This window comes from Alexandromys fortis, unplaced genomic scaffold (genome assembly GCF_014885135.2).
Source record: "Alexandromys fortis isolate MF-2015 unplaced genomic scaffold, M_Fortis_MF-2015_v1.1 scaffold_4, whole genome shotgun sequence".
In the NCBI taxonomy this organism is placed as follows: Eukaryota; Metazoa; Chordata; class Mammalia; order Rodentia; family Cricetidae; genus Alexandromys; species Alexandromys fortis.
In genome coordinates, this window is record NW_026067944.1 from 31470269 (window position 1) to 31483550 (window position 13282).

Consider the following 13282-nt stretch of genomic DNA (forward strand, 5'->3'; position numbering starts at 1 on the left):
TTTAAGCACTGAATGATAAGTAGGTTATTTTTCAGATGAGTGCATAAGGCAGAAGAGCTGTGGGTTATTGCCGGTAAAGGCAACTTGTTTATAAAGGTGGAACAATGACGCTGCAGAGATTCCTCAGTGGTTAAGAGCACTGGCTGCCCTTCCAGAGAGCCCAAGTTCGATTCCTAGCACCCACATGGCAGTTAACAAGTGCCGGTAACACCAGTTCCCCTTTCTGGCCTCTGCAGGCATTGTGAGCATGCATTGCGTGCATGCATTGCACAGATATACATGCAGGCAAAACACTCATGCGCATAAAATAAATACTTAAAGTTAATATTTATTTTTAAAAGGGTGAAAAGTCTTAGCTTAAAATCATCAGTTAAATGGAATACACAGAAAATTGGGGCAGGAACGCCAGGCAGGCTCCAGGTAATAAAGTGGTATGCTTACAGGGAGCCAAGGTTAAGTTTTCAGGAACTTTGAAGGTCTGTTAGTAAACTCTTAAATTATTACTTGTCAGATTACATAAATAATTACATTACAAAGATTAAATATCAAAATGAATTGTTCTTTCTGTTAGCTACATTGCCCAATAATTATTGTTTTCTTGAGGATAATTGTGTTTATGTATCTACAGGTCATAAACACTATGTGATTGTCTGCTCCTGGACACTTCTTCTCAGCTTTGCTTCCAGAGATGTCAGAGAGACAATTTGAAAGCCGTCTTGCTGGAGATACATACATATGCCAGGGGTGATGGCAAGTGCCAGCAGTAAAAAAGCCGGTTGTTAAAGCACTTACCATCCTGCCATTGATTTGCCATGCAAAGGAGTTTGATCTTGTTCCAGAGAAAGAAAAGCACCAGATCTTAGCTGGGTAAAAGGAACGAGACTAACGCTATCTGCTCTTGCAGAGTTCATGCTGCTGCCATGAACCGCAGAAGGACGCACAGGCAGGGTAGCTTACAAAGGAGAGAGATGATAAAGTGTGATCCGGTTGCTTTGAGAGTCCTCTGATCCATGGAGTTCACTGGGCTGTTGTTTTATTGGTCTGGCGCTCAGGTAGAAATATGCTTGAGTCACCCGCTTGCAGGCAGTAGTTAAACCCATAAACCCGGTGATGCTGCTCAAGGAAGCAACATGAAAAGAGCACCAAGGGCAGAACTACAGGAAAATTAGCATGACAAGCTGGGCAAGGAGAGGGGAGGACTGGGGAACTCAGCGATGTTGGAGGATAAATGATGCCAAGTCCAATCTCATCCGTGATTTGAAAGAAAACGGCTGGTACACCTGCTGAGGATTTCAAGACAGTATATTCTATCTACAAGGTACAGACACACGACTCTTATGACAGAGAACCTAGGAACTAGCAACCGAGAAAAAGAGGGATGGGGCTGAGTCAAGGGCTTCCTAGAGAAACTGACAGGCCCCAGAGGCCTCAGACCTTGTGCACTGAAGACAGCTATGAATGAGAACCAAGTGAACTTCTTTAGTTAGGTGGAGAAAGTTAAGCTATCAGTATCTTCCTGAAAATTCAGTATAACAAAGATAAAATGAAAAATAATATATTCCCTCAAATGTACATTTAATTTAAAAACTTGCTTGCATTTTTTCTAGATATAGTCTTTATAACGTATTTTTTCATAAAGCAAGGAATTCAAGTACTGCCTTCTGGCATCCCCTGGCACTTGTATGCATGCGTTGCACATGAATTCATGCAGGTACGCACACATGAACAGGAAAACTACCTTTAGATCTCCAAAACAGATGGTTGGTCCTCCATTTCTAAAGATTCTGCATTCAAGATCCAACTAAAAATATAAAGAACAGCAACAAAAACAAAAACAAACAAAAACAGAAACAAAAAAATCAAGTCAAATCAGACCCCTGTCTGGAGCCTGGCATAGCAGTACAGTGAATGTCTGTAATCCCAGGATTAGAAGGTTGAAGCAGGACCACGAGTTTGAAGCCATCCTGAGGCAGGGAAGGGGAAGGGAAAGAAGAGGTATTATATCTTGAAAATGTACGTTTCCTTATTGTCCCTTAAGAGATACAGCCTAAGAATCATTTGTCTTGGCGCTGTGTTGGTCTAAGTACTCTAGAAATGAAGTGTTCTGGGTGATGCGCATGTGTTCTGGGTGATGCGCAGGCACTATGTAAACAGTTCTCTGTCCTCCCTGAGGGACTTAAGTCTTTTGCAATTTTGATAGCCTCAGCGGGAGCTGGAACTAATCTCTGAAATAGCAAAACATGGCTGTAGTTAATGCTCACTTACTCTTTTTCCTTCTAGAAAATGAGTTTATGCTTTTTCCTTCTCTTCTTTTGTTTTGAGACAGGGTTTCTCTGGGTAGTCCTGGCTGTCTTAGAATTCGCTCTGTAGATCAGGTTAGTCTTGAACTCAGAGACTCACCTGCTTCTGCCTCTCAAGTGGCATACATGTAAAGGACCACTCAGTGCTCTTTTTCAACTCTCCCGAATCCATTTGGCATCCTCACTCCAGGGACTGTCCTAGGAAGGGTAGCGCTTTTCCAGCTCTATCACCATCCTTACAAAATGCAGCCTTACTCAGGGCGCTTTCTTCCCCTGGCTTCTCACTGGCTGCTTAGAGACCTGCATACTGTATAGATTTGCATCAGGAATATTTCAAAGGCATACATCTTTGATTAGCATTCCTGTTCTTGATAATTTGCCATATCCATTCTCATTGTCCATGTTCAAATTGTTTAGTAGGTGCATGCCACTTAGAAAATCACACTGAAATTCAAGATAAGGCAGATGGAGCTGCTGTGTGTTCACACATTTCACATGCCATTGCATACACAGCACAGAGCAATTCAGAAAAAAGAATGGCCTGAGTATAAAACACACACACACATGGAGAGAGAGAGAGAGAGAGAGAGAGAGAGAGAGAGAGAGAGAGAGAGTCAATAATGGGCTACCACACACTGAACCCTATTAATTTTTTATTGAAAATATTTTTTTTTTCATACGGTATATTCTGATCACAGTTTCTCCTCCCCATCACTTCCTAGATCCACATCTAATTCCATACTCCCCTTCTCTCACTCTCTCTTTGGAAAACAGGCAAATTAAAAAAAATCCAGAATAATAAACAAAAATAAAAAAAAGCACAAGAAACACACATATCAAACACAGGCACACAAAATAAAGTTAGAAAAATACAAAATTGGAAACCACAATATACAATCAAAAGCCCAGCAAGATAAAAAATGCCAAACAAAATAATAGGAAACAATCTACAAAATTATCATTGAGATTGGCTTGTGTTGGCCATCTATGCTGGGCATGGGACCTATACTTAAGTGTGGTTTACATACCCGGTGAGATTACATTGGAGAAAATGGATTTTTCCTTTGCAATCAGTTATCAATTGAAGACAGCTTCCTGGTTGGGGATGAGAGCTCATGTCCACTTCTTCTTCCACCCACCCAGTGCTGAGACCCTGTGCATACTACCATGGTTTCTAAATTGTTTTATAAGTCAATCCTGCTGTGTCTACAAGACAGTCTCCTTGGTGAAATTTGTTCCATCTGACTCTTACAATCTTTCTACCTTCTCTTCCAAAATAATTGCCCAAGCTCTGAAGAGAGGGGTCTGATGAAGACACCCATTTTAGGACTGTGTTCTAAAATCTATTACTCTCTGTACATTGTGCAGTTGTGGGTCTCTTTAATAGCAACTCTCTACTGGAAGTGGAAGCTTCTCGGCTGATGGCTGAGCACTTACCAATGGGACTAGCAGAATGTCATTAGGAGTCATTTTGTTGCTATGTTCCTTTAGCAGAACAATAGCTTAATTTTCCCCTAGACACATGGCCTATGTAGTCTCAGGTTCTTGGTCACTTGAGCAGTGTTAGTCATGGCTTCTATCTCTTGGAATAGGCCTTACATCCAGTCAGAGTAGTTGGTTACTCCCATATTTGTGCCACTATTGTCCCGGTGTATCACGTTGGTAGATCTCTGTTGTAATTTACAGGGTTTGTAGCTGAGCTGATAGTTTACCTATTTTGGTAGTGTGCAACGCAGCCTCCAGTACCACAAACACGAGTCAATAGAGATGAAGGCTCCAGCTAGGAGCCAGTTCAACTTCTCCATGTTCAAAGAACTATGTAGGTGCTGGCCATAGTGGGAGTCCCTGAAACCCAAGTTCCCAGACAGCCAACAGCCAACTCATAAAGTATGTTTTTCAGGAGGATCTACCCACCAGCTCTACCACTTTCCTGCACAGGAATTTTAGCAACCTTTTCCAATGGCTATAAATACTCATTTCTTAAACTGTCCTTTGAACCAGGTTTACCATCTGCTGACTCACTCATTTATAAGTCTTTATATACTCACTTTACTAGTCATGTGTTCAACTTAATAACTTAGACATAATTCATGAAGACTACAGTCTAGCCAAAATTAGTAACTAAAAAAACCACAACTTAATATAAAGGCTAATATATATCAATATCAGTATCCCAGTGGCTATTAAGAAGCATGCTTTATACTAGCTTTTCTGTTGCTTTACTGACCACACTTCTGCCACTTCTAACTCAGGTAATCACACGGCTTTACACTTAACGCAGACTGGTAGAAAGTATTCTCGAAAACAGGACTAATACAAAAAGATCATTTTTTTTCACTTCAGTCTTAACAACCATTCTATAAAAATAAATGCATTAGGTGAATACCATTTAAATAGAAGGCATGTTTGCAGGAAAATGGGTAGAAATGAGGTTCTGTAAAGTGAAATACGTTAGGTATGGAAAGTGTGTTTTTTTCTCATACGTAGAATGTAGATTTAAATACAAATATGAGATGGCTGGAGAAAGTAGACTATGTACAGAGAAGGGTCTAAACGGGGAAGGGGAGCACAAAAGGGTAGTGGGAGAGGGAAAGAGAACTCTCTTATGTTGTCTCTCTCAAATATAGCATAGTATCCTCATTTTTTCCAACTATATTATGTTGTAGACATTTTAGAATCACTTAAAATTTATTGCAATAAACATCTTTGTTGTGGGAGAGAGGGCCTGCTTTTCGCCCCAGCCACCCAGATAGCTTACACCCAAAATAATCACACAGAAATTGTACTAATTAAATCACTGCCTGGCCCATTAGCTCTAACCTCTTATTGGCTAACTCTCACATCTTGATTCAACCCATTTCTAATAATCTGTATGTCACCAAGAGGTCGTGGCTTATCGGGAAAGATTCAGCATGTCTGACCTGGCATCTCCATGGCGGCTCACTCTCACTCTCTCCTTCCCAGCATTCAGTTCTGTCTACTCTGTCTACCTAAGGGCTGTCCCATCAAAGGGCCAAAGCAGTTTCTTTATTCAACCAATGAGAGCAACACATAGACAGAAAAACCTCCTACACCACATCTTCCTCTATTTTGTGAGTTGCATTTTAAAATCAGAGTTTTACAAACTTCCATATATAATGGTACCAAACAAAAACCAAAATATTCAAGCTTTATTGTAGTAGAAGGGAACACAAGTGCTGGCACCGCTAAAGTATGCATAAGAAAGGTAAATAACTCTTGAATAAAAAAATAGGTACTACTTTAATGGGAAAAATATCAACGATAAAAGGAAGGAAAAATTTTCCAAACAGCAGCTAATACTTTTGTCACAATTTGTGTAGCTGTGCAAAGACATCATTAAATAAATACTTATTGGGTATTTACAAAATAAAAGAGATAAACCCTAATGTATCTGGGTCTTTGATTTACTATCATTCTTTCAATCTTCTGGGTGCATTAGAGTGCATAGCAATCACAAGTGTGATTCTAGTGAACTACAGTTGACAGCTTGTCAATCAAGTCATCAATAGTGCAAACAAGCAGATGAATATCTGCTTTTTCCTTCATCCTGTGGTCACCGTCTTTCCGAAGGATGACATCTACATCTGGGCCGACAATTCGGTCAGCGACCTGCAGAGACGTGTGCCAAGGCATTATGTTGTCCTTCATGCCATGGAGCAAGCGCACAGGGCAGGTCACAGGAATGGGGCTATGTAACAAGCAGTGGTGTTCCGCTTCTTTAATGAAACTGTATGGAACGTGGTAAAATCCTTCTTCGTTGTATTTAGATGGTAAGGTCCACTCCCCTTTCACTTCTATTTCCTTTTGCGCCTAGGGGGAAAAATAGAAGCATGAATATAAATAACCCCAGTAGCAGACTTGAAGAGTCTGAGAAAGGCAGTCCTTAAGCGAAAGGACAGAGGCAACACAGGAGCAACAAGAGTGACCATCAAACATTGGGCACACACTTTTAATCTCAGCACCAGGCAGAGGCAGGTGGATCTGTCAGTTTGAGGCCAGTCTGTTCTACAATTTCAAGTTCTAGGCCAACCAGAGTAACATAGAGAGACCCCATCAAAACAAAACAAAAATTAATTACTACATGCAAGGCACATAATTACTCTACTTTTATAAAGGAAATAAGGCTTACGGTTAAAAGTCATAGTCAATGTCCAAAGACAGAACTGTTTGAGCTAGCAATCAACATTACAAGTTTTTTTTTAAAAGATTCAGTTATTTATTATGTATACAACATTCTGCTTCCATGTATGCCCGCACGCCAGAAGAAGGCGATAGATCTCATTATAGATGGTTGTGAGCCACCATGTGGTTGCTGAGAATTGAACTCAGGAACTCTGGAAGAGCAGCCAGCACTCTTAACCACTGAGCCATCTCTCCAGCCCCCCATATATGTTCTTATATTAAGGTCTACTTTACCCCAACTTGAAAGGGAAGCTGGAAGGGGAGAATAGTACAGCAATTTCTGGATATTGGTCCCAAGACAGTGATGTTTATACAAAGCAAATCTTAGAGTAATTGTTTTTGAAATTTCAAAACAATTACATAATTTAGGTTGAAAGAAAGTTTTAAAACTGCATAGCTTCTATCTGTCAACATTCTAGGGATGAGAATTTACTGGTTTTTGGATAACACATTAAGAAGCCTTAGAAATGCTCATGAAAGCTAAACAATAATACTTCTATAGAGTCTGATAAAATAAAACATTAACATATTATTTGAGCATTTTTATATTATTTGTGATCAATAATTTTTCTAATTAAAAATTGGAATTTTTGGGCTGGAGGAATGGCTCAGCAGTTAAAAATGCTTCCAGATCTTGTATAAGACCCAGCTAGGTTCTCAGAACCCACAATGGGCACCTCATGGTCTGTAACTCTAGCTCCAAGGGATCTGACATCCTCTTTAGGCCTTCATGGGCACCACGCTAACTGCACATACCTGCACACATATGCACTAGCACACACACAGTTAAAAATAAAATTTTTCAAAAATTGGAATTTTCTATGAAAAATAGAAAACACATAAAAGAACATTAAAAATCACTATAATCCCACCTTATGGCTATTTCATTATTATTCTGATTCATTTTCTTCCAATAGTTTTCCAAATGTTTTTAAAAGTTTATAACATGTAAAACATATTATCAATTATATATTTACATAGTTTTCTATGCTTTTTACTTATTTAGTACATGTATTTTTTTAAACTTCCAAAAAAGATTTTAAATGCTTACAAATTCCTATTTCCACAGTTTTGAAAAAAAAAATCAATAAAATTTTGTAAATCTTGTTAGTATCACAAATGCAAAACAAGCTTTTTTTTTTTTTTTTTTTGGGTTTTCGAGACAGGGTTTCTCCGTAGCTTTTTTGGTTCCTGTCCTGGAACTAGCTCTTGTAGACCAGGCTGGCCTCGAACTCACAGAGATCCGCCTGCCTCTGCCTCCCGAGTACTGGGATTAAAGGCGTGCGCCACCACCGCCTGGCTCAAAACAAGCTTTTAAAGCAAAAATGATAGGTATCTTTTGACGGAGGCCGCTTGTTCATTCTCAGCTGCCCAGTACATGAAACAATAGCTCAGAAACTATATTATTTGCATAATTTGGCTAATAGCTTAAGCGTATTTCTGGCTAACTCATATCGTAAATTAGCCCATTTCTGTTAATCTGTGTATCGCCACATTGCTGTGGCTTACCAGCAAGGTACTGGCATGTCTGTCTTCTGTGGCAGTGGCTACAAGGTGGCGTCCACTGACTCCACCTTCTTTCTCCCAGCATTCAGTTTAGTTTTCCCACCTAGCTCTATTCTGCTAAGTCACAGGCCAAAACAGCTTAATTCATTAACCAAGGAAAGCACAGAACAACTTCTCACACCAGTCATTCTCAAGCAACACTGTACTGCACTCCAGTAATGAAAACTTTGTTCTACCTATGCTAATTATGAACATACTCGATTAGTTAAGTTTCATTTTAAGCATCCCTGATCCCCACTTGTTATCTGGCCTCAAACTGAAGGTATATAGTTCATTTGAAGAACAAAGTTTTTTCCAACTAAACTTTAAAAAAGTTTGGCAATAAGTAAGATAGCATTACCCAGAGAATATAGTGATATTTTGTTTGTTTATAACAAATAAAGTTTGCCCGAAGATCAGAGAGCAGAGCTAAGCCACTAGAGCCAGTTAGTGGTGGCACACACCTTTAATCCCAAGACTCAGGGGACAGACAGATCTGTTAATTCAAGGCCACCCTGGGTTACACAAACCTGGTCTTGTCTAAAAGAGAAACAGAGCTCACACAAAGGTAATCCCAGCACTTGGAATCACATGTCTTTAATCCCAGAACTAGGGAAGTGAAGAGAGAAGTGAAACGGCTGGGTGGAGAGAGGACTATAAGGCAGGGGACAGGAGCTCAATGCAGTATAGGCAGTCTGAGGAGCAGTGCAGTCTGAGGTCAGTATCTCCCCTTTGGTCTGAGCATTGGTAGAAGTGAGAACTTTCTAGGGGCTGGCCGCTTTACTTCTCTGATCTTCAGCATTAACTCCTATATCTAATTCGGGACTTTTATTATTAATACCAATTAGAATTTGTGCTACAAGAGAAATCGTATAGGACAGCATGAGTTGTAATCTAAGAAGAAACTTTACCAAGGCAATATGGTTTTTAGCTGCTTAGATTCCAAATGCCTATGAACTTTGAGATCCTCTAAAACATGAAGAAGACAATGATCACAGACAGTTCTTTCTAGATAATAATGAGAAACTCTGCACATAATAGCCCTAAGCTTTGGGAAGTTGGCAAAGCTTCCCACTTTGGCTCTCTTGACACCTTAGGTCTAGTGATGAATGGGGAGGCAGTGTTCTCAGTGTCCCTGTACTTTGTGCTGTTCAGTTTTGCAACAGCTTGACAAAAGCTAATCATTTGGGAAGAGGGTCTGTCAACTGAGAAAATGTCTCCCTAATACTGGCCTACAGGCAAGTCTGTAGGGCCTTTTACTGATCAATAACTGATGATCAGCTCACTGTAGCTGGTGGCAAACCTAAGCAGAAGGTCCTGAATTGTTACGGAAGCATGATGAGTACACCAAGTGCAAGCAAGGAAGAAGCATGTCTCCGTGGCTTTTGCTTCAGTTCCTACATTCAAGTCCTGTCCTGAATTCCCCCAGTGACAGAGTGTGATCTGAGAGTTGTAAGATGAGATAAACCCTTTCTTTCCTCCCTAAGTTGCTTTTGGTCATGGAGTTTTATCTCGGCAATACTAACCCCACCTAAGACATCTTACAATTGATTTTTAATTTCTACCTTATCCACATGCTGAATAATTTAGTTAGATATATGTGCAAAGAGTGTGCATAGATCTTATAATTTACAATAAATCAAAAAAAACAAACAAATAAAGGTGTTTAAGGAACTCATTTTCAAGCTATAATATCCTTGAGAAAATTTCCTATCATGAAAAGCATTGTATTAGTGGGTCAAGAGGTGTTGTGGAATAATCTTTTTGTACACTATGAAGAAATGTTACTCTGATTTGTTTAACAAAAAGCTAAACGGCCAATAGCCAGGCAGGATTTCCGGGGCAGCAATAACTCTGAGAAGAAGGCAAAGTCACCTATGGAGGCAGAGGGAACAGACGTGCAAAAAAAGAGGTAAAAGCCACAAGTCATGTGGCAACACACAGATGAACAGGAATGAATAAATGAAGTTATAAGAACTAGTTAGAAACAAGCCCAAGCTATCTGCTGAGCTTTCATAATTAAAACGAAGTCTCCATGTCGTTTAATTGGGAGCTGGCTGGTCAGACAGAGAAAGACTGGCAACAAGAGCATGAAGCAATGGGTCAGTTTCAGATTCACAAAGAAGAAACTAGGAAAAACTTAAGCAATGAGAAAAAAAAAAAGAGTGAAAAAAATCCAGATATCAGAGACAAGTACAGGGAAGACCAACACTGTAGTTCAGCTCTGACAGAAACTATCAGGACTCTCATGAGGTTAAGTTTATATGCAAGGGTGTAGAACTTCAGGTGACATTCCTCAGGAACACTATCCATTGCTGGCTTACTTAAAAAAAAAAGCACTGTGTGTGTTGCTGATGTATATGCCTGCCTGCTGTATGTACCAGTACACATGCACATGAAGATCAGGAGAGGGGCAGGGGTGTCTTCTATCATTCTCCACTCTCAGTCCTTTTGCAGCTATGTCTAACCTCTGAACTTGATGCTCAAGTTCACTAGCAAGTCTTAGTGATCTTCCTCTTGGAACTGGGCCTGTAGATGTTTATGGGAACACCTGACTTGTTAATAGGGAATAGGATCTTTTTTATTTGTTAGGTAAATGGAATAAAGAAAATAAAGCTAAAAAAGAAAGTATGCAGCATGACTTCATGATGTGGCTCATGATTTGACAGAATGTTTACAAGGAGCCATGAGAAAAGACAAGAGACTGCACAAAAGAGCAGCAAAGACAGATGGTCACTATAGTAAGACAGACACAGCCAGTGCATAACCCCAGAGAAAAGGCAGAAGAATGTCAGAAGGCAGTCACTGGGGTTGCCAAACGGCTCATGACTTACCTCAACAGAAAGTGCACGGAACTGTGTCACCAGGCCATCTGCAGCAGTAGCTATACCGATAAGAGCTGCGACCTTTTCAGGCCGTGCGATTGCAGCATGCAGCATGAGCCATCCACCGAGGCTAGATCCGACCAGTATCTAAAAACAAATATGGACAGCTTTCAACAAGATTCTCATACTAGTCTATAAAGAGAATGGCTGAACAGAAATGTATGGACTTCGTATTTTACATATCCATGTGGATCCTAGACTTTTAATATGGAACACAAAGTAAAATTCAATTATAACTACTGAAACAGTTCTTTGATTTTCTTTTTTGTTTCTCCTGTGTAGTTCTTGCTGTGCTGGAACTTGCTTTGCAGACCAGTCTGGCCTCAAAATTAGAAATCTGCCTACCTCTGCCTCCCAATATACCTTTTGCAAAGCCATTATGTCTATAATATAGAACTATAAAAACAAACTTTGTTCAATGAAAAGTAAGGTGCTTATTGCTTACTAGAAAGTAAAATAGAACAATTTTAAATCAAATTTGTTTATCAAAATCGTAACTGACAAAATATTATCAGTTGATATGTTACCTGTGGCCCTTCAGCTACATCATCAAGTATAGAGAGGACATCCTTTCTCCACTTCCCCACTGTGCATTCTGCTAAGTTCCCATCTGAATTTCCAATTCCTGAGTAGTCAAACCTGGAAGAAGGGGAAATATATATTTATACCTAAATGTCTGTATTTGGACATTTGTCCATGCCTGCTTCTTTGATTTCTAAAGCAAAGTAGGACATTCTTCATTACTACAGTGACAAAACAACAGCAGAACATCACTCAAGATGCATTCTAGCAACCCCTACTGGTAACTTCCAAGTACCTCTCACGTCAATCATTTTCTTACCTATTCTACTGCTACCCTTAGTACGTTATTATCTCATCTGTCATTGCTGTATTTCATCCTCATAGCCTATGCCCACAGTAAGAATGATCCTTTTAAATGAAATATCAGCATACATGTTTTGTTTATTTAATAAAACTCAAAGCCCTTACCATACTTCCCTGACTACCACTCTGACCTCAGTTTCTAGAGCTCTCTTTCCCTTCCCATTGAATTCTCTCTGTCACTCCTGAAGTTAGAGGGGTGAGCCACTCACATTCCTGCACCATGGACTTTCAGCTCTGCTTGGCATACCTCTACCTCCAGATGTCCATCAGATATCCCTCAAATCACTCCCTCCCTCAGCTCAAACACGGGAGCTCATGAGAAGCTGCTCTCATCATTCCCACACTAGAACTGCTTCTTTCACAGCTCTACACGCTACTACTGTCTTCCTAGCAATTACTGCGTAGGACTAGAATCAACTTCATCATCAACTCTTCCTTCTAAATTTTCCTAGGGGTCCACGTTCAAAGGCTGTCTAATCTCTGAATTTTACCTTTTCTTCAATAAATTATGAAGTACTTTATCATGTCCCCAAGTTATCAAAATCTCCAGTCATTTGGGACAACTCCCAATTCCTGACTGAACCCCTTTATAACTATGAGCTTTTGCATGCTATTCCACTGCCTAGAAAACTCCCCACCAAACTTCTCGCCACTCTTTAAGTCACCTCTCTTCATTTGGAGAACTTTCCTCATTCAGTACCTGTGCTGGAGAGACAGACAGGTGGATCCCAGGAGCTCCCTGGCCAGTCAGTCTAGCCTACTTGACAAGCTTCAAACCAGTGAGAAACCTTGTCTCTGACAACAGGGTGAATGACTCCTGAAAAATAACAACCAAGGTTGTCTCCTGGCTTCCACATGCATGCACACATGCATGCATGGTCATGCTCACACATTTGGAAGGCTGCTTCACACTCACCACTATTACAATGCTACACACAAAAAAAAACTTACTAAAAATCTGTGGTGAAAGGGCTATAGTTCATAAATGCATATTTATATAGCATCCAATATGCAGAAAACTACACTATGCCTGGAACTGGCTATAGCTCAATCTGAAATGGAATTCAAGAACTAGTAAAACAGTGATTTCTATTTTTATGTATGTTTTGCTGTGTGTGTTTCCATGTGAGGGGGTGTACACAGCATATGCACACATCTGCAGGGGCCAGAGGCTGACATCCAGTCTCTTCCTTCATCACTCCTCCACCTTATACACTGAATCAGAGGCTCACTTTGCAGCTAGTCTGGCTAACCAGCTTGCTTAGGAGATTCCCTTCTCTGCCTTAGAAATGTACCAGGGATTCCTGGTGGGCGGCCTCACCCACCCTGCTCTTCCGTGGGCTGGATTCAAAGAGCCCACACTTGCGCAGAAAGCGCTTTATTCACTGAGCCATCTGCCCAGTCCTAAAATGCTCTTTTTTTTTTTTTTTTTTTTTTTTTTTTTTTTTTTTTTTTTTTTTTTTT

The 13282-nt window shown here is 40.1% G+C and overlaps 1 protein-coding gene across 2 annotated transcripts in view; it reads right to left on the reverse strand.

Moving 5' to 3' along the window:
* Positions 1-5433: 5433 nt before the first annotated feature.
* Positions 5434-13282, reverse strand: part of Abhd10 (abhydrolase domain containing 10, depalmitoylase) — a 12839-nt gene continuing 4990 nt past the window's right edge. For both annotated transcript variants that reach the window (XM_050148926.1, XM_050148927.1), the window contains 3 exons: positions 11461-11572; positions 10883-11020; positions 5434-6131 (listed from right to left, as the gene is read on the reverse strand). In XM_050148926.1, coding sequence (XP_050004883.1) covers positions 5787-6131; positions 10883-11020; positions 11461-11572 — 595 coding nt within the window. In that variant the 3' untranslated portion in view covers positions 5434-5786. The remainder of the gene's footprint in view (positions 6132-10882; positions 11021-11460; positions 11573-13282) is intronic.